The 25,601-nt window shown below is 43.5% G+C and overlaps 1 protein-coding gene across 5 annotated transcripts in view; it reads left to right on the forward strand.

The window, feature by feature from the left end:
* The window catches only part of SEPTIN11 (septin 11), an 89,156-nt gene that overhangs the window by 57,037 nt on the left and 6,518 nt on the right, over positions 1-25,601 (forward strand). For all 5 annotated transcript variants that reach the window (XM_057728629.1, XM_057728633.1, XM_057728628.1 and 2 more), the window contains exons 4-9: positions 4,339-4,525; positions 7,672-7,833; positions 11,810-11,906; positions 13,142-13,310; positions 20,548-20,680; positions 22,854-23,041. In XM_057728629.1, coding sequence (XP_057584612.1) covers positions 4,339-4,525; positions 7,672-7,833; positions 11,810-11,906; positions 13,142-13,310; positions 20,548-20,680; positions 22,854-23,041 — 936 coding nt within the window. The remainder of the gene's footprint in view (positions 1-4,338; positions 4,526-7,671; positions 7,834-11,809; positions 11,907-13,141; positions 13,311-20,547; positions 20,681-22,853; positions 23,042-25,601) is intronic.

Consider the following 25,601-nt stretch of genomic DNA (forward strand, 5'->3'; position numbering starts at 1 on the left):
GAAGGAGGCAGGAAGAGAGAGAGAGATCTGGTAAGGCTTCCTGTTTTGTTTAATAGCACGATTAACTCTTCGTGGTGTAAGGGCCTCCTTGTTTTGCTGTCCATACTCTTCAGTAAAGAAGGAAAGAGGTCTGGAGAAGGGAAACCAGATTTTGCTCTAGTGCTGGAAATAGAAGAATTTGTTTGCCCCACGTTTGGGAGATGGGAGATAGAACAGCAACGGCATATTACAAACTATAATGATAATCAGTCCTAAAAAAGCGTGGATACTTGAAATCCACTGAGTGAATCCTCAAACTTACCAAATCTTTATCAGAGTTATAAAATGGTAATGGGGTAGACTGGTCTTTAAACTCTGTCTTAATCCCACTTTCTGGTAGAGGTAGCTGAAGGATAAGGAAAATTAACTTTGGCTAATAGACAGCAAGAGAGAGAAACATGTATGGTAGGTATCTGGTCACATAAAATGGAGAGTCAATCCCTGAACAATGGCATTGTCTGTTTTGTAAATGGGTAGCTTGTGTGGATAGAAAATATTGTGTAAAATATTCTTTCCCTGTCAGTTTTAGGGTCAACCTCTGTCAATTTTTTGTGTTTTTTAATGGCTGGAGATTTATGGTGCAGGGTGAGGGGTGGGGGGAGTGGTAGGTAAAAAGGAACATCCCATGCCTTAAAGGGAAATTATGTGAGAATGTGGGGGCCTGATGTGATTGGCCCAATCCCCCCCTCCCCCCATCCTTCCCTCTGCTTGATGTAACTACAATCCAAAGATGTTTGAATTGGCAAAGCAGAATATAAATTAGTATCCTTGCTATAAGAATGGAAACTAGCAAAAGGCAAAACAGCGATGAAGCTTCCTTATCTTTATGATTTTGAGTGTAGATAACACATGGACAGGAGTAGGAGAGAGGGCAGAGAGTTTGTTTAAAGGATGTGAAGGGGCGTACAAAGCCACTAGGCTGACTCATTATGCATCAAGAGGAAACTGTTTCATCAACGTAGTTAAATCTTGAACACAAGGAATAGTGATTTTGGGAAACAGTTCTCCTGAAATACACTTATTTGTTTATAATGATATAGAGGGTAAAATGGATGGAATTTTGTGCTTGGTTGTATGTGGGAGGTAGGAGAGGGCTCTGGGTTGAACCCCAGGGTTCTGACATGGCCAGTGGTTTGGATGGAGCTTCAGTTTGCTGACCTAAGGCATATGGGGGAGTGTGGGTTTGGGGACAGGATGAGGAGTTTGATTTTGGACATATTTAGTTGGAAGATCAAGTGGTAAGCAAGTGGTAAGCAGTTAGATGGATTGGTCTGAAACTTGGGTGAAAAATCTGGTTAAGTGAAACGTAAAACTAAATGCGATTTTATGTGGAAACCACATACAGGGAAAAGAGGGAGACTGAAAAGGTTGGCCTAAACTCCTCAACTTGGGAAGTCAGAAGGAAACCCAGGATATAAGAGGAGAACAAAAGATGTCTTTGGATATACCAAATCCAGGGCAGAAAGCATTCCTCACTGGAGAAGGAGAGGTGCTATGCCTCCCATAATCCTGGAGGATCAGAATCAAAACCAAAGGAAATTAATAGAAAGAAGAAACATACTTGGACCACTGTTGAGGGGAGGTGCTAAGAAGCTGCAAATCAGAAACTGGCGAGGCAGGAGGGAGCAACTGCTGTGAGCTGCTAAGAGGGAGCTGGGCGAGGACCCTGATTTCCCCCAATCAGGTGCCTCAGTGTCAGGAGACCAAAAGATCAGGCCCTGGACTGACAGGGCATGGGTGGGTCTCGTTGGAGTGCCCTGGTCCACTGCCCTACAGGGCTTGAGTCAGTAGCAGAATAGTTACCATAGAAGCGGGCCAGTGTAAAGTTACTTTTTTTTTTTTTCTCCTGTCCTTTTGAAAAGTCAGGCTTGCTTTTCTCTTATTTGTTGTTTATTATATTTCTGTGAAATAGTTATATCTCACACTTTTATGGGCTAATTCTTTTTTTTTAAATAACTGTCACTTCCCCATGACTTTTTTTTAATGAGAATCAACTGTATTAGATTTATTTTTTTTAATTAACTAATTAATTTATTTATTGACTGCATTGGATCTTTGTTGTTGCACACGGACAGGCTTTCTCCAGTTACGACGAGTGGGGTCTACTCTACATTGCGGTGTGTGGGCTCATCATTGGGGTGGCTTCCCTTGTTGTGGAGCACAGGCTCTAGGTGCACGGGCTTCAGTAGTTGCAGCACGGGGGCTCAATAGTTGTGGCACACGGGCTTAGTTGCTCCGCGGCATGTGGGATCTTCCCGGAGCAGGAATCGAACCCGTGTCCCCTGCATTAGCAGGTGGATTCTTTTTTTTTTTTTTAAGCTCTTTATTGGAATGTAATTGCTTTACACTGTTGTGCCAGTTTTTGCTGTACAACAAAGTGAATCAGCTGTATTTATACACATACCTCCATATCCCCTCCCTCCTGCGACTCCTTCCCACCTTCCCTATCCCAGCCCTCTAAGTCATCACCCATCATCGAGTTGATCTCCCTGTGCTATGCAGCAGCTTCCTACTAGCTACCTATTTTACATTTGGTAGTATATATATGTCAATGCTACTCTCTCACTTTGTCCCAGCTTTCCCTTCACCCAAGTCCGTTCTCTACATCTGCATCTTTATTCTTGCCCTGTCATGGCAGGTGGACCACTGTGCCACCTAAGAAGTCCCTGGGCTAATTCTTTACATATATTAATTAGCTCACTTGTTTGTCACATTAGCGCTCTGATATAGGTAATATTTTTGTTCTTGATATTACCTATGAGGGACTTGAAACACAGAGAGGTTTAGTAACTTGCCCAAAGCCACACAGCTAGTAAATTGTGGATTTGGAGTTTGGTCTTAGGTGGTCTGGCTTGAGTCCATGCTTTTAACCACCATTTTTATAACTATCCTATCATAATGATGGTTATTACTGTTATATAATACTTGTCTGTATTTTAAAACTGGAAAATGTAGGAGAATCTTATTACTTGCTCATCCTTTCTGTTGGAATTCACTGAGATTTCTGTTGTCATGTTTAGAATTTTATTTAGGTACATTCTACTTTTTCTTTAAACCTCTAGAAATCTTGTCTGTTCAAATTGAATCAGTGGATTATGATAAATTACCAAGGGAAAATATAAAAAAACTTTTTTCTGTTTTCAGTTTTAGTTGTCCATTTTTGTTGGTTTTTGTTTTTTATTTTAGGGCATCTGCTGTCATCCTCATTATAAAAGATTTATAGTTCTCTTTCAGGGATTTCAGTTTAATTTATGAATCTGAGGGTTGAGTGTTGAAAGGTTTTTATTTTTCTTAATGCTTAAACCATTCCTCAGCAAGATAGTAAGTTTGGGGAAGAATTAACCCTTTTTATTCCTAATCAGCCCATCTCATTGCTGCTGGCACTTACCTCTGAGCAGTCTCCTTGGAGAACTGGAAGAATTCTTGGCTTTTCCACAGTGACCTAATGTACTGTTTAATCCCTGGAGAACATATGTTTATTAATATATCTTCCCTTTATGCTATTAGTGATTGTGGTTTTGGTCAGTTAATAGCGTCATGTGTAATTATTCAAAATAGATTTGAATTATGATTTGGTGAGAGGGTTACAGAATTTACCTTCAAATCATAAAATCTGAGAGTTGGAAGGACTCTTGATCATAATAGACCAGGCACTTCGGTTTATAGATGCTATTGTGGCATGCACAGGGCTTTATGGGAGCTCGGAGAAGCCCTCATCCCCAGGGAACGGGGCTGCCAGCAGGAGGTAGTGCCACATCCTGAAAGCACAGAGCTGTTTCATTTTGTGCACCGATGCCAGTCAGCTGGGAGAGCCTGTCAAAATCATTTCATTGGGACAGATTTTGAGGCTCACTTTTGGCCCAGCAGGAAAGAATGCCACAGTCTCTTAGCAATATGTTCATGGGTGCCATGGGGGAAGTGACAGTGTGTCTCACATATTCCTAATTGCTGTTTTAAAGGATGAATGTTAGCCAGGGGAATAATAGGAAGAAGACCATTCCAGATGTGTGCGTGTGTGTGTGGCGGGGTGGCTAGCATGAGCAAAGGCACTGAGGCAGGCGAGAGCTTGACGTGTGGAACAGAAAGGGTGAGCTGGGGGGGGGTGGGAGAGAGGGCCTGGAGCGATGTTCAGGGGCCAGATGGCTGAAGGTCCAGCTGCCAAGGTAAGGAACTTGGGGCTTAGCTCTTAGGGAAGGGGGAACCATTGAAGACTTTCCTGGAGGATTGTACAAAGAGGTTTGAGACTAACAACACGTTGATTTGAAAATGTGTTTCTATAAACCTTCTTCTGCATTTTAGCTATAAGCCGATTGTGGAATATATCGATGCCCAGTTCGAGGCCTACTTGCAAGAGGAATTGAAGATCAAACGTTCTCTCTTCAACTACCACGACACCAGGGTCCACGCATGCCTCTACTTCATTGCCCCTACTGGACATTCGCTGAAGTCCCTGGACCTGGTCACCATGAAGAAGCTGGACAGTAAGGTACTCACTGCTGCTCTGGGTACTGTCCACTCTCCTGTAAGACCATCTTTTTCTGGAGTCCCCAGTTTACCTCTGCTGTCAGTGTAATTTGGTGTTTTGTTTTAAAGAGCAGTTTTAGATTCACAGCAAAATTAAGAGGAAGGTGCAGAGATTTTCTGTATACTCCCTGCCCCCCGACATGGATAGCCTCCCCGCCATTACCAGTATCCCCATCAGATGGTGCGTTTGTTACAGCTGAAGAACCTACATTGACACATCGCTGTCACCCCACGTCCATAGTTTACGTGAGGGTTCACGGTTGGTGTTGTGCATTCCGTGGACCTAGACACATTTATAATGGCATGTACTCCTCACTGCAGTACCGTACAGAGTAGTCTCACTGCCCTGAAAGTCTTCTGTGCGCCACATGTTTATCCCTCCCCGACTTCCTAACCTTGTGTTTGTTTTTTCTGCTTTACAGAACCATAGGGTTTTGAAAAAAAAAATGGTTCAAAACCTCTCTGGTTATTATGACAAAACAAACAAAACTATGTAGCTTATTACAAAGTATTTTCAGTTCTTAAACTAGCACTAGTGTATGCTCTATTGAGAGTTCGGGAGTTATATAGTGGAGATACCTAAAGGGTCATAGGAGGGGTTAAACTTAGGGAGATTTAACTATAATTCATGATTTGTTTATTTTCTTAAAAACTTTCCTTAAACTCTCTTTGAAAGGTTTTTACAGGTTTGGCTTTATTTGAGGTTTAAAATGCAAAAAAAAAAAAAAGTGTTTATTTTTTCTCTATGTGATAAGGATGGTCCAGCTTCTTAGATTTTAAAACTGAGCTGCACCATGTGTTCAAAAGAAGTAGAGTCTCAGATTGAGTTTGACCCCTAACCTTTGCACATTTATAACCTCTCTCCTTAACAACGTTTGAAGGAAGGAACTGATAAATTTGACAACGTTCGGTGATCTATTTAACGATTAATTTGGTTTTCCATTTTGAAATAAATGGAAGATAATACATTCTGAAATGAAGCAGCAGATGGCAAGAAGAACAACCACAAAATTAAGCTATAGTATTTCCTCATAGAGTCTAACCTCCTTTTGAGTTCAACACAAAGTCTTATCATCTTTAGAGGGCTTTGTGGGGTGTTATTTTCTGTCCAAACAACACTGTTTAAAAGATGCTCTTTCTCCAGAGGGACGTAATAGCGAGAGAACGCCAAGCAGATCAGCCTGTCCCCAAGGGCTCTGCCTGAACCAGCCCACAAAGGGCCTGCAGGCTGACACCAAGCCAGGTTCTCCGGGCCCCCAACCTGTGTTGACGCACTGCTTTACAGAAACATAGTCTACCAGCCGGAAAGGAGTCCTGCAGCTAGAACACTCCTGGGAGAATCAGTAGAAACCCTTCCTCATCTCATTTGGTTCAGCTGCAGTGAGCCATCGCTGATGACTCGCTGGGCAGGGAGGTCTGCTCCCTGGGCTGTCGAGTCCTTGAGAGCAGGGCTGGGAAGCAGGCAGAGGGAGGTAGCTTCCTCACTGAGACCATGCCAGGGTGATATCCAACAATATGATTATACTTCATAAAGTTGATTGAAAAAGGGAAAGAAAATAAGGCAAAACAAACACAGCTAATCAAAACAAAACAAAACAACCACTATAAAGCAGGTTAAACTGCTTTCAAAGAACTTATATTATTGTAGAGCTGGAATGCTAGGGCGTATCTGAAAATGGTATTGTCAAAGGTTAGTTGACACAAGTAAAGTGAAGAGTTAAGGCAAACATATGATAATTTCAGAAAAGATTTCCAAGCATCTTCCACTGAGGAAGAAGAGATTTTAAATCGAAATTTGCTTGGTTCTTCTATCTACTCTGATCAAATTGGCCAAGAAAATATAAACATCTGCCGTTTTGTCCGTGTTGATATTAACCGAATACTAAGTGCGCACAAAAGTTAGCCAATACAAACAATAGGGAGGGGTTTGTTCCCCAAGTCCTCATCCAGACATTCCTGCACCCTCAATGATGTCTGTCTCAGTCTGCAACTTGCTGGAGGAAGCCCACCCATGATAAGGTTAGGATTGGGTTGAGGAATAAGGAAGAATAGATTTTTCCATCAACGGGTCACCTCATTCTGGTTTATCAGGGATTTTTGATTTGGCTCTTGGGATAAAAGGAGAAGCAAAGGAATGCAGACATGACCCAGAAAACCCTCCTAAAGACTTCCTCTTCTCTGTCTGAAACTGCTTTCTCACTGAGCCATTCCCTTTTCACCTGAGCTGGATGAAGAGCATGGTCCCTGGTATCAGATGTCAGTAGCATCCTGTTGAAACCTCTGTACCAACCAGGGAGTGAAAGAAAGTTAATTGTAAAAAACAAATTTTAAAAAATGTGTCCTGTGGACAGTTAGGAGTAGAATGTCCCACCTGGGGTTTTGGGGCTTGCACTTGAGGGTCCCTGGCCCTCATTCTGGGCTTTCTGCCATTGTTGTCAAACTCCGAGTTCTCACCTGGTCCTTGTATCTGATGCTCTGAAAGTGAGCCTTGCCTTTGTCACTAAGTCTCATTCTGGCACGAAGAAGTACTGTGATAGAAGCTGATTTTCAAGAGAATTAGTTGGTGTGATTTCGAAAAATTTAAAAGTAGGTAAAATCATTTTTGTTTTGATTAATACTTAGGTTCTCTGCTCCCAGCAGTTTTCAAGTCATCAGAAGAAAGGATGCTTTCCTGCAAAGAGCTGACTATTCCACTTTTCTAACTAATGAAAATCTTGGTATTAGACTATTAGAAACATGCAGAAATCAAGCTCCTAAAGTAGCTGGGAGTGGTTACCCAAAGAATAGGCTTCTTTGTTGTCACTATTTGTCATAGAGTAACACTTCCTTTTACACTGTAGAGAAGAATGAGGTGGCACAGAAGAGGAAATTACAAAGATGCTTTCTTTCAGTGCCAGATGGGAGGAAGTAAAAGTGTTCAGAGATGGAACTAAAAGATTATCCCATATCTTCTTAATTTTGCATCTAGGTAGAAAGTCCATTTTTAACATCATCTCTATTTTCTAAGTGAAGTTTTACAATTTTTGTTTCTTTGTTTTCTGTATTTTATTCATTTATCTATTTTTCTTATGTTGGAATTGTATAAAAATGGATGTGTTTGGTTTATAGGTGAACATCATTCCAATAATTGCAAAAGCTGACACCATCGCCAAGAACGAATTGCACAAATTCAAGAGTAAGATCATGAGTGAACTAGTCAGCAATGGAGTCCAGATATATCAGTTCCCCACAGATGAAGAAACGGTGGCAGAAATTAATGCAACGATGAGTGTAAGTCTTCAAGTAAGAAAGGACCAATCAGTGATTTTCCAGAAAGCTTTTCTGAGTAGCAGATTGTGCAGTGGCTAGAACATTGGACTAGCATCTAACGTCCTCAGTGGGGTCCAGCTCTGCCACTATTTCACATCATTTAATCACCCTACTCCTCAGTTTTTCCATCTGTCAAATGGGAGAGTTAGACAAGATCTCAAATCTCCTTCCCATTCTAACAGTTACGATTTCCACAGCAAATCTTATAGGAAGGGAATGCCAGCCCAGCATCATTTTGCACAGACCAGCTTAGAGGAACTAGCTCTCTGCTTGCTTCCACCAGTGTCAGCAGAAATATGTTCACCTGCCTCTCTTTTGCTTCTGTAATTGATTGCTGCCTTTTTCTCCTTTCTGCCTTCCCCACCCTTTCCTGAATCATGGGGTGAACTGGCAGTGGAGGGTACAGTTTCCATATCCCAGGGAGGAATGGTCAGAAGATAAATGATGAAAGTTTCAGCAGTCTAAGTGTGCCTGTGATATAATCTCTCCCGGTGAGACTCCGTCCTGCTAGTTGATACCCACATCTTTCCCACTGCTCCTGTGTGTCTCATAGCTGTGGCTTACCTCTGTGCCACGTGACTTATACCCATCTTTCTTCATTTCTGAATGCATGACTTCTGTAGAAGAAGCAGCATTCTTCACACATATTTGATGCCTTTAGCTTCAATGAAATATAATTGGAAGCTGTTAAATAGCTTGGCCTTCCCTGAATACATGTTCAAAATTGATTCAGAACTATGCTGATGGCAGCGGAAGTCAGTCTAGACTTTTTAATTTGTGGTCAGTTGAGGTGTGTTCTACTTTCCTTAGATCTGATCATGACAAGTGTCTAATCAAGTCATTATTAAAGGCACTAAAGGCGCTCTTAATTAACAGCTTTATTGAGATATAATTGATATACTGTACAAGATACCCATTTAAAATATGCAGTTCAGTGGTTTTTAGTATATTCACAGAGTTTTGCAACCGTAATCAATTTTAGAACAATGTCGTCACCCCAGAAAGAAACCGTAAAGCTTTTAGATGTCAGCCCTCTAACCATTCCAGACTTTGACAACCACTAATCTACCCCCTTGTCTCTGTAGATTTGCCCATTCTGGACATTTTATATAAAGAAAGTCATACGGAAGCTTATCTAGAGAATTAAATGACTTGGTCAAAGCCATCCAGTTAACAGCAGCACTGGGGTTTCAACCCAGTCCACCTGGTCCCAGTCTTGTTGCTGTTTGGCATCATAATTAGGAGACAGAGTAATTCCAACACTGCTTCTTCCTTCTTCCACTTACCATGTGGGCTTTTCTAAGTGGGGCTGTTATCATGTAGGGAGGAGCTTCTCCCTTAAATCATTCCCAGCGTGACTAGGACTTTGGAAGGGAATATAACTTTTCCCTTCTCTGGGAAATCGTTGCATTTAAAACTTAGGGATCTCATTAATGCGGAGACGGTCCAGCTCCGCTCTGCACTAGCCTGGTCACACTGAGTCATGTGACCCCTCCGGCTGTCATGCTCCTGTGTCCAGGATAGTAAAGGATCTGGAATCCTTGGAAGAAACTGGAGAACAGGTTCTTCTTGGGAAATGGCCATGAGGGCGTGCGAAAGGAAGATTATCACAGAGAGCAACTAGACTTCTCCAAAAGGCAGAACCAAAACCAGCAGGGTTGGGCCCAGCGTGAAGTGCATGTTTAATTCTCCGCACCTCCATCACAAGTAGTTGGTGGACAACAGATTCTGTTTCAACTCACTCAGAAGAGACACCATGGAGGGAATTCCAACACAGGATTCCACTCCTAAAATGCTCTGAGAACTTCATGATAATACTAGTGCCTGACATGTTGACATTTATGGAGCACTTATTCCCGTGCATCGGGCACTGCTCCAGGCTCCACATTTAATGTCCACAGCCGTCCCGTGGGAGGTGCTAGTATTATTCCTACCTCCTGTATGAGGAAACGGCAGCCCAGCACCTAAGCATGCCTGGCTCTAGGCGACCTCTTGCCCTTTATCCTATCAGCTACCCACACAGCGGAGGCCCGTGCTTGGTTGTAGCATCATCAAATGCTCAGGCTGGGGTGGCTCGTGTTCATTCTGCTGTAGGACTGCAGTTTGGGGTCAGTGGGATTCAGGATGTAACATGAGTGAATACCATCCAGTTTTTCTCTGCATATCCCTTCCTGTCCTTTTGAGTAATTTTGCTTGGCCATGAAACTAAATTTGTGTTAGATTTCTTGGAAAGAAAATATGCACGAACCTTAGTTCTTTCTCTCTCTCTGTCAGATTCGTGGAACTGATATTCCCCAATTCATTTAGCTCTTCATCAAGAAATTCTCTTGTAGGGTCTTCCTTGCAGACTGTCCTAGTGATGAAATCCCATATGCTACGTGGAAAGCGGATTTCATTGGTGGTTGCTTTTGTCACTTGGCTTGAGTGGACAAAGCGGTGTCCTTGGTTATCACATCAAAATCTAGGCTGGAAGGGTCCTGTTGCTCCTCCAAGTTAGGGAACACATTTCAGTTCCAGATGTTAAAAAAGAAAATGTGCTTTGTTTCCTTCCTGCAGAGTGTGAGATGAACTAGAAAATATAAACACCTTGAGGACCAGACAAAATACCACTTGGGCAGCCTGGGCTGAGGGTTATGCCAAGCTCTCTGTGGGAGAGGATTTGGCTTTAAAACATTCTCATCTTTCTCAGTTTATCTGTGGTGGAAGAACACTGGATCAGGGAGCCCTAAATAATAGTTCTCTGAGCAGCCATTTCAAATGTTATTCTTACATGCTAATAGGAAAAAGATAGAATTACTGTTTTCTCCCCAGAATGTAGCCATAGTTACCAAATAAACCAACATGGCACAGCCAGTTGTCTTGAATTGTATCTCTGCTCAAGGTAAGTCTGGGTGCAAGCCTTGAGCCAATAATTTGGGCTAAAGTGTATTTCAGACTTGAATTTTGTGCAGTGATCCACTGTCTAAAGCAGTGTTGTTCAATAGAAATATAATATGAGCCAGACAAGTAATTTAAAGTTTTCAGTAGCCACATTTTTAAAAAGTAAAAAGAAACATAAAATTAATTTTAAGAACTTATTTAACCCAATATATCAAAAATATAATTTCAACATGTAATCAGTATAATAATTATTAATGAGATGTTTCCCATAGCAGGACTTTGAGTTCCTATTTATTCATTCATTCATTCTTTCATTTCATTTCTCACCACAAGACTTGTGGGATCTTAGTTCCCCGACCAGGGATTGAATCCAGTCGCTGGTGGTGAAAGCACCAAGTCCTAACCACTGGACCGCCAGGGAATTTCCCCCAATGTGTATTTTACGATTACATGCATCCCGACTTGGACGCATACCTAACTTACTCCTAACATACCTAAAAGGTTTTCAATATAAGTTAAGTACTGAAAAGATAATTTTCCTTCACGTTTGCATCCACACTGACAAAATTTTTTTTTTTTTTTAGAAGATTTGAGTTTGAAGCAAAGTGAAATGCAGTCCTACCAAAACAATAAATAGGAAAATATTTCATACTGCTTCCCTTTAAGTGTAAATTAATTAAAAGTAAATAAGATTAAATAAGATTAAAAATTTCTTGATCTTACAAGCGGCAGTTCATGTGCTCAGTAACCACATAGATCGGTGGCTGCTGTCGGGCAGTTGACATCCCATGCTTACTGTGTAACTGCAGAGACTCCTGGTTTCCCCTTGAGTCCAGCTCACGTCAGATACTTGGTATCTGGTTGTAGGGGGTTTGGATACGCAAAGCCCAACCCCAGTGAACCGTTGCGTCCCCGCGCCCTCTGCCCTCCCTCCCCCTTTTCTCTTGCCCAAGCAAAGGCCCAGGGGGTTGGGGGGGTGGGGTGTGTGGAGGTGGTGGAGAGCCTGTCTTTGCAGCTTGGGGAGGATAACTGCTGTCTGTCCTCCTGTTGCTGGCAGGTCCACCTCCCTTTCGCAGTGGTCGGCAGCACCGAAGAGGTGAAGATCGGCAACAAGATGGCAAAGGCCAGGCAGTACCCCTGGGGTGTGGTGCAGGGTATGTGCGCATCATGGGGCAGGGGCTCCTCACGTGTCCCCCCCAGGGTGACCAGGACACCGGGTTTGGGGAAGTCCTTGATGTGGGCAGGTGGAAGGCGGCAGCAGGCTTTTATACCTGGCGGTCCTGGAGGCCAGAAAGAAACGGGGAGGCTGGCAAGCAGTGGAGAGAAGTGGCTGCAGAGCCCTCCTGCTGATGAGGCAGACCCCCAAGAATGCTGGGTTGTGTGGGGAATTTAGTATAAATACCTGCTAGAAGAGAGAGCTTCCCTGGAGTGTGAACCAGTTTCATCAGCAAAGAATAAGAAAGCTGCAAAAAGCTTGCTGTAAATGAGAAGATACCTGTTTCTCCATTATCTCTGGAAAAATTGTCTTCTAATTAAATGTTTTCTCAGTAAATATATGATGATTATGAGAATAAGTGACGTATAATTGGCACTGTGGGACATCACCGCAATCTCTAACCCAAAGACATTTCCTATGTCACTTTGATGGGCAAGGTCTCTATTACCTGCCCTTGTGTGTTGTGAAGGAGGATGTCCAATGCTATGGATTCAGTAGGGTGGCTGCAGAAAGTTCCTTCACTGGTTTAAGATATATCAGTCCTCCTTTTTTTTTTTGCTATGAGTAAAGTCAGTAAATCTGTGAGACATGAGAAAGCACAGTACCTTTGAGATGTGTAGGAAAACTGTAATTTTTATGAATCTTCCCAAATTCTCTGCAATAGAAAAGCTTTCTGCATAGTGTTGTTGATAAAATTAAAGGAGGTGGTACATAAAAACTGCCTCATACAGGTCCCGACAGCATGGAGGGGTAGAAATCGGCCTGGCTTTGGAGCCAGATGTGACGAGGTCTGAATATGGACTCCGCTGCCTCTGTTGGAAGGTCAGCCTGCTCATCAAAGCCATGCTCTGCATCTGGGAATTCTATTTGGCAGAATTGTTACAAAGAGTCAAGACCGTATTGGCAAAGCTCCTCCCATGGTGCCCTGCACTCAGTAGGCACTCAGCAGTTACCCTTGTCATCAGAAATCATGGTCGCTGTTGTCAGAAATCCTGTCTTTGTAGGGCTGTAAGGAGGATCCAGTGAAGGATCTTCGGATGAAGAATCCAGTGAAGGATCTTGAGACCTCAGAGATTTCAGGGGCGATGGTAACAACATCATAGAAACAGCACTTAAGATTTTAGTGACATCGCTGCTGAGAGCCCTCCCTGCTTTCTTCCTCATCTCTTGCAGTCGAGAATGAAAACCATTGCGATTTTGTGAAACTTCGGGAGATGCTGATCCGTGTGAACATGGAAGATTTGCGAGAACAGACTCACACCCGCCACTATGAGCTGTATCGGCGCTGTAAGCTTGAAGAGATGGGGTTCAAGGACACTGACCCTGACAGCAAGCCCTTCAGGTATGCGGGCATCTCGTACTCAGGCCCCCCAGGCAGCGGTCTGAGTGGTGTGCTGATGCATCACAGAAATGCTTGCTGGACTGAGAGATCAGTGGTAGAGGGACCTGGCAGGGGCAGATGAATGGCAGGTGTTGCCAGGCATTGTGATAACCACTTTATTTGCATCATCTCAAGTGCTCGATGTAGCTGATGTCATTCTTGCAGCCTCTTTTTACAGATGAGGAAACAAAGGCACTGCAAGTAGAAACAGCCTGCTCAAGTAGGAGGTGACAGGCGTGAGTTTTGAACCCCTTTTCTTAACTGTTGTACTCACAGAGGCACAGAACCTGGTCCCGGCATTTACTACAGTTGGTCCTGTTCATTTTTGCCAAACAGGTTTAACTTGCCATGGATCCTACGTTTTGAAGTGTTCTTACTAGGTTCCAGTGAATCAGTACAGTTCTAACAACACGAATGGACAGTAAAGGAAATAACTGACAGAACATTTGTTATGTATTTTCCCACATCATAGATGGATGGAGGTGAAGAGGCAAAATGTGAAGGGGAAAATATAAAAATTAATATAGAATTAGTGGCCCAGCAAAGGCCAGGCCCTGTTAGAGCTCAGGAGTGGGAGAGGGTTGGCAGGGGCAGAGTGCCGGGGCCACTCCAGGCTTGGTGAGCGGTCAGAGGAAGGTTTGCTGCTTCCTGGTACGAGAGGATTGGATTGTCCATACTGAACCCATGCAGTTTCTTCTTGGGGATTTGAGTTGAGGTGATGTGAGATGTGTTTGCACTCGGTGCCTGTGCTGATCAGGGGCCACAGCTCCTTGGAGAAGACTGTTTTCCTCCTCTTTTGTGGCTGGCCTGTAACTCGGATGTCTGGGAGCTGGCTGGCTGCGGTGCCTGAGGCAGCCTGTGCACAGTGTGGGCGGACTCCACCCCCTGGATCTGAGCTGCCATTAGGGTGGGAGGGAGCTAATTTCTTGGAATCGCTTTAGGGATAGTTTGTTGAGCTCTGGGCTGGTTTCCTGGTACAGTGCTCCTGTGTGGAGTATATTTGGTGAGAAAAAATGGAGACCCCAGACAAAAGGCTTCTAACCAAAAAATTAACTTCCAGCCAAGTTTGCATCATTTTAGTCCTGCCCTGGGGACTTGTAGAATTGGCCCTGCTCAACCACCTGATTTGTGCTTTCTGAGGCAAGGTAGAGGATGCCCTTTTGTGTGCACAAGTTCAGCCGACTGAACCTTGAAATGCATTGACCAAAAAATAGCCCCTAAACAATTCAAGCCTACTCTGTGATTATGAAGCCTGAGGAAAATGGCTTTTGTGTGGCAGAGGCTATCTTTATTTTTTCGTAGAGATTTGTTTGTTTGTTTGTTTGTTTGTTTGTTTTTTAACCCATGCATAGAGAATGGAACAAAAGGAACCGAAGCAAAACTGGAACCCGTGTGCACCCCCGCCCTTATTCAAACCCAGGCAGTATTGAAGGGCCAAGGGGCAGCAGTCTGGGTTCAACTCTTGGCCCTGCTGCTACCCAACTCCTTAACCTGGGCCTCAGGTTCTTCATCTGTAAAACGAGGAACTGGGCTAAATCAGGGGACAGACAGATTTAGTAGGAGGACTTTTTCCAGAATGTGCCACAGAGGAACTGCTCTAGGCTCTGTGGACCATGTAGTCTGTCCCAGTGATTCAATTCTACCCTTGTAGTGTGAGAGCAGCCAGAGACCCTAACATAAAAGAACAGGGGTGGCTATATTTACAAAAACAGGCGGGGCCAGATTTTGCCCTCAGGCTGTAAATTCCTGGCCCCTGGGCTACATCATCACTTGGAGCCTGTGAGCTGTCGGCAGAAGTTAGGATGTATGTGACTGTTTCTTAAGTCTGTTGAGGGAATTTACCTACCCAAACGTTAAGAACCATTTAGCACAGCTCTGTTCTTTTCAACTCTGGAATTTGGAGTCTATGATGCAGGCCCCTTGGCTAAACTTCCATCATCATGACTGACTGAGGCTGCTTGGGTTCCCTGGAACCTGGGATGGTGAGGATTTCCTGCTGTTGCCTCTGTCTCTGCATCTGAATTAAAATTTCTCCTGCAAGGCCAGGGTAACTTCCTGCCAGGAAGAGGGTTGCGGGGTGGGTGCAGCAGGCTCTGCAAGGTGCAGCCTACTACTTTGGCCTCGCTGTCCCCAGGGAGTTCAGGACTGGTGGTAGATGTCACTGAGGCCTGACTTGTAGGCAATGTGCTTTGTTCACACGTATCCCCCTCCCCACTTGGTTCCATTTCTACTGGCCTGAGAGTTCCTTTCTGAGGATGAAAAGGTGAGAAATATATATATCTATATATATATATATAGTGATATGTATAAAACCAAGGCTTTTACTCTTTTTTTCCCTGTATAAGAAAATAAGAAATAGAGAAAAGTAGACCTTCTAAAAATAAACACCTTCTATCATCTCAGTTACTGGGAACCCTGAAAGTAGTTTCTCTTCTTAGAAACCCACTCAGTCAACCTCAGGTGGCCCTCTTGGTGCAGACAGGATCATTTGGAACATAAAAGTTGGCTTTGAATCACGTCTTGGCAGATAGCAAGGTGAAATGAATTTGGTTTTCCTCTCCTTGGAAACCACTGCTTTACAAAGGGCCCACCCAGCCTCTCCCTTGGAGGAGTTTCTGACCTCCCCAGCACTTCCTGTGAGCCTGACACTGAGGCTGCAGGAGGGGATCTGCGTGAATGATGACATAGTTAAGGAAAAGCAAAAGCCGCAGTTAATTTGAGTGATTTCCCAGAATTTCACCTTCGAAGTCATCACATCTGGATGCTCACAGAAGACTTTTTTTCCCTGTGAATTTAGAGTGAGCTTGGAGGAGTAGCAGTGGAGGACTCAAAGCTTTTATATTCTCAAGTAGAGGATTCCTTCATGGGCGTACAGTGAAGTCCATCCTCCCCTCTGGGCACCCTGTGTCCACCACTTGCCCTCTGGGCGCCGCTTGCATTTATACCATGTGTTTATAAAGCAGAGAGTGGCCTCTAAAGCTGAGGCTTGTAAGTGGCAGCTCCCCTGAAACAAACCCAGGAGCTGGGCCAGCACAGGGACAGGCCACATTTAAATCCCAAGTGCATCCCAGGCACAAAAGCTGAGTCTGTCCCTGGTGCTGTCCTTCATCCTGCCTACGTTCAGAGTTATGTCTGTCTTGCCTTGTGGCAGAGTCTTTCTCTCTGTCACCCTGCGTGGATATCTCCAGGTGTCCACCTGCTTTTTTTTGTGCCCACCTTTCCCACCTGCTGCCCTGCAGCCTCAGAGTTCGTGCTTCATCCCAGCCAGAGCATCCGTGCCTTCCCTGGACCCAGGTCCGCCAGCCCCCAGGCCCTTTCTTTTTTTTTTTTTAATTTATTTTTTTATTTATTTTATTGGCTGTGTTGGGTCTTTTTTGCTGTGCGCGGGCTTTCTTTTTAGTTGCGGTGAGTGGAGGCTACTCTTTGTTGTGGTGCGCGGGCTCCTCATTGCCATGGCTTCTCTTGTTGTGGAGCACGGGCTCTAGGTGCGTGAGCTTCAGTAGTTGCAGCACATGGGCTCAATAGTTGTGGCTCACAGGCTCTAAAGCGCAGGCTCAATAGTTTTGGTGCACGGGCTTAGTTGCTCCACGGCATGTGGTATCTTCCTGGAGCAGGGATCAAACCTGTGTCCCCTGCATTGGCAGGTGGATTCTCAACCACTGTGCCACCTAGGAAGACCCCCAGGCCCTTTCTGATTGGCATTTGGGGAAGAAGGGGGAGGGGATGTCTCACAGGAGCAGGACAGGTCTTGTCCCTGCTGCTTGTCTTGTCTCCTGAGACACCATTGCCCTCTTCCCAACACTCCTCCCTCACCTCTAAACACCACCTTCTCCTTGACTCTGTCAGGTCACAAAAAGTGCTCCTTTACTGTCCCTCTCTCAAGAAATCACAAAGTTTTCAGGCCCATGAGACCATTCATTTTTAGGAACATGGAGGCCTCACTTCCCCAGCCTTGGGAGGTAGAGCTCCCACCTGAGCTAGGTGGCCCAGCTGCGCATCCCGGCTCTGTCACGTCTTCATTGTGTCACCTGCACAGATTACTAAGCAGCTCTATGTCCAAGTTTCTCCATCTATAAAATGGGAGGTGATGATAATATCTGCTTTATTCTGTTGTCATAAGGATAATGTATTTGCGTGTGTAAGTTCCTCCATAAACCCCAGTGGCATGTGGTACTCTGGCCTGCTCTCCACTGGGTGGTCCAGGAGACATAACCAGGAGAGACCTGTGCTGTGTGAGTTCCCAGAGTGCAGGGTGAACTGGCATGTGAGTGCTCCTTCTCCCTTCCCTTGAGCTCCACGAGCAAAGCCTGCCTCTACCAAGAGCTGTTAAGAGAAAACGAGAAGATAAATCCTGTTTCAAACCAGCCTAAAACCTCATGAGAAAATTGTTCACTTCTCACTTGGAAAAGGGTGTTAATAACGACAATTAAAATTTAAGTGGGAAGAGCTAGAAATTGCAAAGGGTATCATCACTTTAGGCATCTGCGAGGCTACTCTAGAGCCTGTTCCTTCTGGACTGGTTTTCACCGGCTGGAAGCATAGGGGAGGGTGTCTGGTGTCTCATTCACACGTGGAATCCGCAGGTGCCCAGGGAGTGTGAATGCATTGCTAAGAAACTTACTTCAGTTGACTCCTTGGAGTGGGGGGGGTTTATGATTTCTTTCTTATACGTTGCTTGTCATTTCCAGTGTCAGAGCTGCAAAGCTGGTTCCTGTCCCCGGATGCAGCCATGTGCTGAGGCCATCTGGCTGGTGGGGGCATTGCTCCTTAGCCTTTCTCTAGACCATGCACTTTCCAACTTTGGGCTGCAAGCTTCAGGATAAAATGTGTTCTACATCGTGACCCAATATACACATATCATGAAGTGATACCTGCTCTTATAGTTTGCAGTGCATTCTGGTTTTTTTCTATCCTGCTCTCTAAGCTTTTTAACATACTGGTTAAAACCCTCGATTGGGTCATGACCCATAATTTGAAAACAGATCTCCAGGAACTAAGAGCTTAAGCTAGGCTGGGGCTGGAACTGGATAAGGTTGAGTCATCCTGAGAGTTCTCAGAATTCCAAGTAGCATTACCCAAAGGACATTCTCTCTGTGGGTCACTTAACAAAAGTTTCCACGATTAAACAAATTTGACTCTAAATGAATCAACTTAAACAGGTTTTGTTTGTTTTTAATTGAAGGACTTTTCAGAGCACTTAAGCAGTGGTTGACGGACTAGTTACATCAAGTCACCTAGAAGCATTTAAAAAATACAGATTACTCTGCCTTCGCCTGACATCCTGAGTCAGCATCTCCAGCAGGGGAGTTAGGAAACTGTGTTTAGAAAAGTCCAATAAAATATTCCCAGGCGATCCTGACGGGGCTTGGGAGCTGCTGTGTGCTGTGGCTCTCCTAAAGGGAGGTCACACATTGCATTTTCCTTTTGTTCTTTTGACTTGGGAACCCCACTTTTGAAGATTTCTTGAAACTAGCGATCTGTGGAACACATTTTGGGTCATGTTTCTTGGTAGTGTTTCTATAACCAGTGCTCCACTGCTTGTTAGAAGAGGGAGATGTATTCAGTATCTTAAAATCAACAAAAACTGGATTCCCGCCAAAATTTCATAGCAGGACAAGTCATCCTCTGCCTTTGGCAATTCTGACCCAAATAATAGTGATGTAGGGTTTATTAGAAGCTAACAAGCAAAATCAAACTCATAAATTATAGTTTCATTATCCATGCATTTCTCTATCTCTGTGGATGTAGAGCTTAAATTTCAAGTCCAAATATTACTATTAATATTAGCCAACACTAATGTTGGCCAAACTTGCTTTTGTCTCCTAAGATAATGTGAAAACCATATATACCTCCAGAAGCACCAAACTTGTGATTGTCCATTACCCAGGGAGTGTGGACACTCTTGAGGGCAGGAGAACTTACTTTTCAGCAACCAATAAGAAGTATTTTTCATACTTCTGTTATATTACAGAAGTATAGACAATCCTGGTTAATACATTTTGTAAGTATGTTGCTCTTTATAAACATACATCCACACGCATATGCTCCCCCACCACCTGAATGTTGTTTTTCTCCTTCTGCGTGGACAAGTGTGAATGCTGGGGTGGCTCTGCATGGAGCCTGGGGTCATCCACAGGTGCTCTTCATTTTGGAATTAGCACTTTAGATGAATTTGGTCCCTGGGTAAAGGTGGATAATCCTGCAGACTTGTGTTACTGTAACAATGCTTGTTCTAGGGAAACTACAAGGGAGGGATAGAAATAGCAGTTACCCACAAATGTTTCTCTGTTTGTGTGAGTGTGGGTGCAGGTGTCTGTTTCTCTAAGTTGTGTTACCAAAGGTGATTTTTCTGTGAATATATTTGTTCTCACTTAGAGGTGAAACTGAGTCATGGCATTTGCTTTAAAATATTAGGCCCCAAGTTCTGTAGACAGTCAGGGGGAGGATGAGGTTTAAAATAAAAATGAAACTCCTCCCTGCTCTATTTACAATTGGTAATATCACTTGAAGCGTAGCAATTTTCTGTAATATCTTTAGATTTACTATTGTCTCTTTAGATGCTTCACTGAGTCTGTTTTCTAAACTAGGGGCTGGAGGGAGATGGGCGGGGGAGGTAGTATTTATTAAGCACAGATGTTATGTCAAATGCTTTACTCACTCTGCCCACATTTACCTCCTGTGATCATATCCCTGGAAGGCACTGTATCCACATCTTACACGGAAAACATCGAGGCTGAGAGGCCGTGCCCTCCCCAAGATCCGTCAGTAAATTGCTGTGACCCCAAAACCAACCTTGATGGTTCTTTCTGGCTCCAGTGCCGATGCATTTCTCTCCCGACACCCCTTCCATCTTCTAAACTTCTAGATCACATCTTCAGTGTCTACGTGGCACTGATCTGGGAGACACTGGCCAGCCCAGGCTTCCCCTGTGTGAATGTATGTAGCATACAGCTTGGCCAGTGAGAGACATCCCACTAGTGCTACACTGTACTTACTGCCTCATCTCTGGTTCCTGACGTGCTTGTCTTTCTGATCACCACATAACTAAAACGAAGATGGTGCCATTTTATGTGTCCTCGAAGCTGGTAAGTGGCAGCCTTATCTGTTTTGAGAAAGTGACTGGGTAGAAATTGTCTAAACCGAAAGTTTTTATCATGCAACTTTACGACACTGTCCTTGGTTTGTGGCTTTTGAATAGTCTTCAGGAGACATACGAAGCAAAAAGAAATGAATTTCTGGGAGAACTTCAGAAGAAAGAAGAAGAAATGAGACAGATGTTTGTCATGAGAGTGAAGGAGAAGGAAGCTGAACTTAAAGAGGCAGAGAAAGAGGTGAGCCATCTGTCCTGTGTCCGGGGGAGACACAGACAAGACAGGCCTTCGTGCTGCTCTGAGCACTTGCTACATATATTCTATCACATGAGGGACCTACTAACCTGGTATGAAGAGTTGGATAGCCAGTCTTACCCCCATTTCACAGATGGTAACACTGAGTCATAAAGTTTAAGTGATGTATGCAGTCACATACCTAATTATAGCAAAGCCAAGACTAAAGCTAGAACTTAGGTCTCCAGACCTGATCCCATGTTTTTTGTAGCTCCATATTTCATCAGTTTACAAGTGATGAAACATAAGATTTGGAATCCTGGAACTATTATTGTCTCAGTCTACCAGCCAACCCAGTGAGCTAAACAGTGGAGGGCCCTTCGCCGCTGACTGACGGCGGGTGGCTCTGTCCACCGAGTCTGTGCTCAGGCTTCCCTTTGGGGTGCACATCCCTGGCTCCAGCATCCTGCTGACTCCAGCATCCTGCTGACTCCAGCATCCTGCTGACTCCATCTTGTTCCAGTGCCCAGGCCAGGGTAGCTGCTTCCTAGAGGTTCCCATAGATTTCTTTTTAATTTCGTCTTTATTTTTAAAGAAGTGTTTATTAATTATTTGAGGTTTGTTGTTGTTGTTGTTGTTGTTGTTTGAGAAGTTTCTTAAAACACAAAGTATAGCTTTTGGTCTATCACTTTTGATATGGAAACAAAGTTCTTTCTAATAATTAAGCACCCACACAAAATTAACTTATTATCACTTTAAAATACTTTAAGCACACAAAATCTGCCTGAAACTTGCAGATGAACATATATTTCATTATAATGTCCCTATTATTTAAATTAAACAAAGAACTTAACTTAGTTGCCATTAGATTAATGAAGTGTGGAAACTTTTAAAGTCACTTGATTAAATGTAAATACATCCTTTTTCTTATATTTGTTTCTTATATATAATACCCTAAATACACAACTAAACGTGTGCATAGAATACTATAAAATGAAATAACAATGAATATTTTCAGAGGTACAAGTTATTTCTCATTATGATGAGTGGTAATTTGCTCTCATTTTAAGTAACATTTTCATTATAATAAAATACAGTTTGAGCAGAGTTCGGAATTAAAAATTCAATTCTCTTCAGATTTTAAAATGACCCAATTAATTGTTTGGCTTATATAGCTCAATGACTATAACTTATTTTACCCTGTTAAAAGATAAACTGAGGGACTTCCCTGATGGTCCAGTGGTTAAGAATCTGCACTTCCAATACAGGGGACACAGGTTCGATCCCTGGTCAGGGAACTAAGATCCCACGTGCTGCACAATGCAGCCAAAAATTAAAAAAAAAAAAAAAAAAGATAAATTGAGGCACATTAAAATTTATAAGCGGCTATTTGAGCAAACATCAGTTAGAATCAGGCCCCATGCACTTGTGCTGTAACGCTCACCCCAATGAGAGAGAGTGAGAAATAGGTTTGCCTTTGATGTTAGATAATGAGAAACTTAGAGATTATTTAAATAGCTAAGTACTCAACATAGTTTTGCTGCAGAGAAAGGAAAGTTGAGCATTATTTGCTGTTGGCTTTAAGTATCAAGTGAATGCTGGGTAAAAAATCTATAATTATCTAATAAGGATTTTTCCTTCCCTCCCTCCCTCCCTTCCTTATTTCCTTCCTTCCAGTTTTTGTTTCTGCATCGTTATAATTTTCTAAATTGTTTGTCAAGGGCCAGAAATTTCTCCACATACTCTTCTTATTTGAATAGTATGGATACGTACATCTGTAGTCACTGTGTACATCGCTAAGTAAATACCTATTATACTTTTCGAGAAAGGACCAGAAGTAAAGAGCTTCTCTTACCACTAGGGTGAGTTTTTCATTAGGAGCATGGATAATTTTTATTGCCTTCTTTATGCTTTTTGCAATGAACACATATTTTATTATGAGAAGAAGTGCAGGAAGATTCCCCGTAGTCCTAAGGGATCCAGTCTCAACAGAGTGTAGGGCTCCAGGGAGTGCTCTGCTGCACCTTGGCCCGGCGCAGCCCCGGATGGCGCCGCCCTTGTACAGCCAGAGCACGGGCAGCGGCTCGCACAAGCTCTGTTTCTGAGCAGGTCCAGGTAGCCTTACACCAGTGAGCGTCCCGTTCCCTCTGCCACGCTTGACTTCCTCCTCTCTCTCCAGCTCCACGAGAAGTTCGACCTCCTCAAGCGGACACACCAAGAAGAGAAGAAGAAAGTGGAAGACAAGAAGAAGGAGCTGGAGGAGGAGGTGAACAATTTCCAGAAGAAGAAGGCGGCAGCTCAGTTGCTACAGTCCCAGGCCCAGCAGTCAGGGGCCCAGCAAACCAAGAAAGACAAGGATAAGAAAAAGTAAGCAGGTGTCACCCCCATGCAGCGGGGCCTCTAAATTCATTCCTCTTGCATGTCCCTACCTTTCCCATTTCCAGACTGGAAACTGGTCTGTTACCAGAAAGATAAAAGCAAGTATTTTCTCTACAGTGCAGGGGAGACGATAAAGGTTTTTAAAGTATTTCTAAAGGGTACACAAACACTAATTTATAAAACTTGACCACACGATCAAGCAGTCAGGACTGGAGTAGACTGTCGTCTCCAGTAGCATCTTCTGCACCAACACTAGGACTCTCGAGAAGACAGAGTATTTCTCTTCACGACTCTCTGGAGACAATCCTCATGGCTCTTGATGAAGAGCATCCTAAAGTTATGATTGTTAGATTTATTTTTTTATTCTCTGTTGTAAGGCTTGAGAAGCCAGTCATTGAATCCTGTTCCCAAAATGAAAGATTCGGAAAAATTGCTAGCGGCCACTAGCTTTCCTCTAAATCCAACAAGATGTTGAATTGTTTGATCGAAACGCCCATTCCGTTAAGACACCTCCACCAATTCTCAAGACACACCTACACCCACACAAAATTTTTTTTAAACATGGCGTTGATTTAATGTGCCAAAGGGTCAGATCGTGCTCGTGAGTTGTCACTTCCTACGACACTCCAGTAGCAGTGGCCTGAATCTAGTGGGAGATTTGGACCTTCCTTGAAATTCTCCTGTGATTTGAAGCTTTACATCAAATTACCTGAGAGCCTAGAGGCTGCTGTTTTATGACAATTGCTATTGGTTTGACAGTAAGCACAGTGGTCAGTAAGATGCCTTTGAAGAAAACCTTAGTGGTAGCCTGGCAGCGAGCCCATGGATGCCACCCTTGCTTTGTCTGTTTAACATGCAGTCCTCTGAGGGCAGCAAGAAGGCAACTCGGAACGTGTTTCAGGATTCCTGCTCTTCATCCTTAGTTGCTGAGGTTCTAGGGCAAAGGCTGACAGCTAAGTAAATAAAAATGTTGGTACTGGAGTAGGTAAAGAATGACATTCTTAGACATATATGGCAGACAGGATTGAGCCTGCATAGTAATCGAGTCTTATCACAGGGGAGAGAGCTCGATAGTGGTGTTCACTTAATCTGAGTGAGCGTGCAGACTCGCCCCTGAAGAATCTTGTCAAATTTCCTGTGGTAGAAACCAAAATGTACTGCTACAGTGACACGCAGAGAGAGTTTGCAGTTCTGCTCCACAAACCTTGACTTCCCAAGCTCTGAGCCAGCAGGAAATGTGTGAAGAGAGCAGGGGAGCAAACACATTTTCTAAGCAATAGAAAGGAGTTGGTGTAGGTGAGCGGTGATTTAAATGGGGTTGGTACAGACCCAAGTGATCAAAGGACTCCAGGGTCCGAAAATTTAGCTACGCTAGATTAATTTTGAGAGTAGGAACTGCGTAGATTATAATCCAGTTCAAGAAAGCACTTTGTAGCTGCTCACGTTGGGAAAGCATTGGTCACTCATGGTGACGTTCCCCACACAGATTCAGAGATAAGTGACTCTTCCAGGCAAGACAAAATGAAAGCCATTTGGCATCACAGCCTTGTTGACCCCTACAAACCCAGGATAAATATAGGTGGTTGGGGGCGGGGGGGGGGGGGCGGTGTGTATGTGTACACATCTATAGGCATGAGTGAAACAGGAGAAAGCTGCGGACTCATGGTTTAGGAAACCCAAAGTCAAGTTTTTCTTACCCTGAAGAGCTGAAGTGCGTAAAGGTACATGTTTTAGAACTAAAAATGTTTATAGAAGACCAGGAATGTTCCAAGGATATTTCATGTATATTGGATGTGCCTTTACGTAATAAAAATTCCAAGAGCTGACCAGTATTGTGCCTCCATTAAAAAAAGTATCTAATAACAGACTTCTCCATGTAAGGAGGTTTTTCTTGTCCTTAGAGCATTTTAGGCCATTTTCTTCCCGGCCTTGGGCCTTAAGCAATGTATCATGCTTTTCAAGTTTATGTGAAGTGTGTATGAATTCTGTTTTAGCCTTATTTACACATTCTCATTTATTCTGAATGGAATTAGACTTAATTTGGTGCACAAGTCACCAGATTTTGTGCCCAACAGTGGCACATATTTTTTGGTAACTTCTAGGTTCTTAAGCTTTTCCACACTTTCCCATTTGAACAGTGAAAACAATTGCCAGTTGGAGGCCTGAAGTATAAAAGTTTAAAAAAAAAAAAAAAATCACTTGCTGCTAGTGGAGAGTTCTGGTTAGAGAAGACCACAGACAGACAGTAACCAGGTAACCAGAACAGTACTTTAAAAATAAATGGGAGGCTGTTTCCTCCTCTGGTAGCTGGAGATGCTGGAGTCACCACACATGCCGCTTAGGAGCTGTTTGAGGGAGAAAACTTAAAAAGAGATGCGTATTTATTCACCTGCTGTGCTTCCACTTCAGAGCTCAACTTAGTTTTTCTAATAGTTCTAAATTCTGTTTTTTCTATTCTAATGACATGCTCCCTCTTTAATGTAGGTAAGGCTTTGTACTTCTCCTTGACCTGTAGTGGCATGAGAGCATATAACATTTCCTAAGATTA

The sequence above is a fragment of the Hippopotamus amphibius genome, chromosome 3, assembly GCF_030028045.1.
Source record: "Hippopotamus amphibius kiboko isolate mHipAmp2 chromosome 3, mHipAmp2.hap2, whole genome shotgun sequence".
NCBI classification, from domain to species: domain Eukaryota; kingdom Metazoa; phylum Chordata; class Mammalia; order Artiodactyla; family Hippopotamidae; genus Hippopotamus; species Hippopotamus amphibius.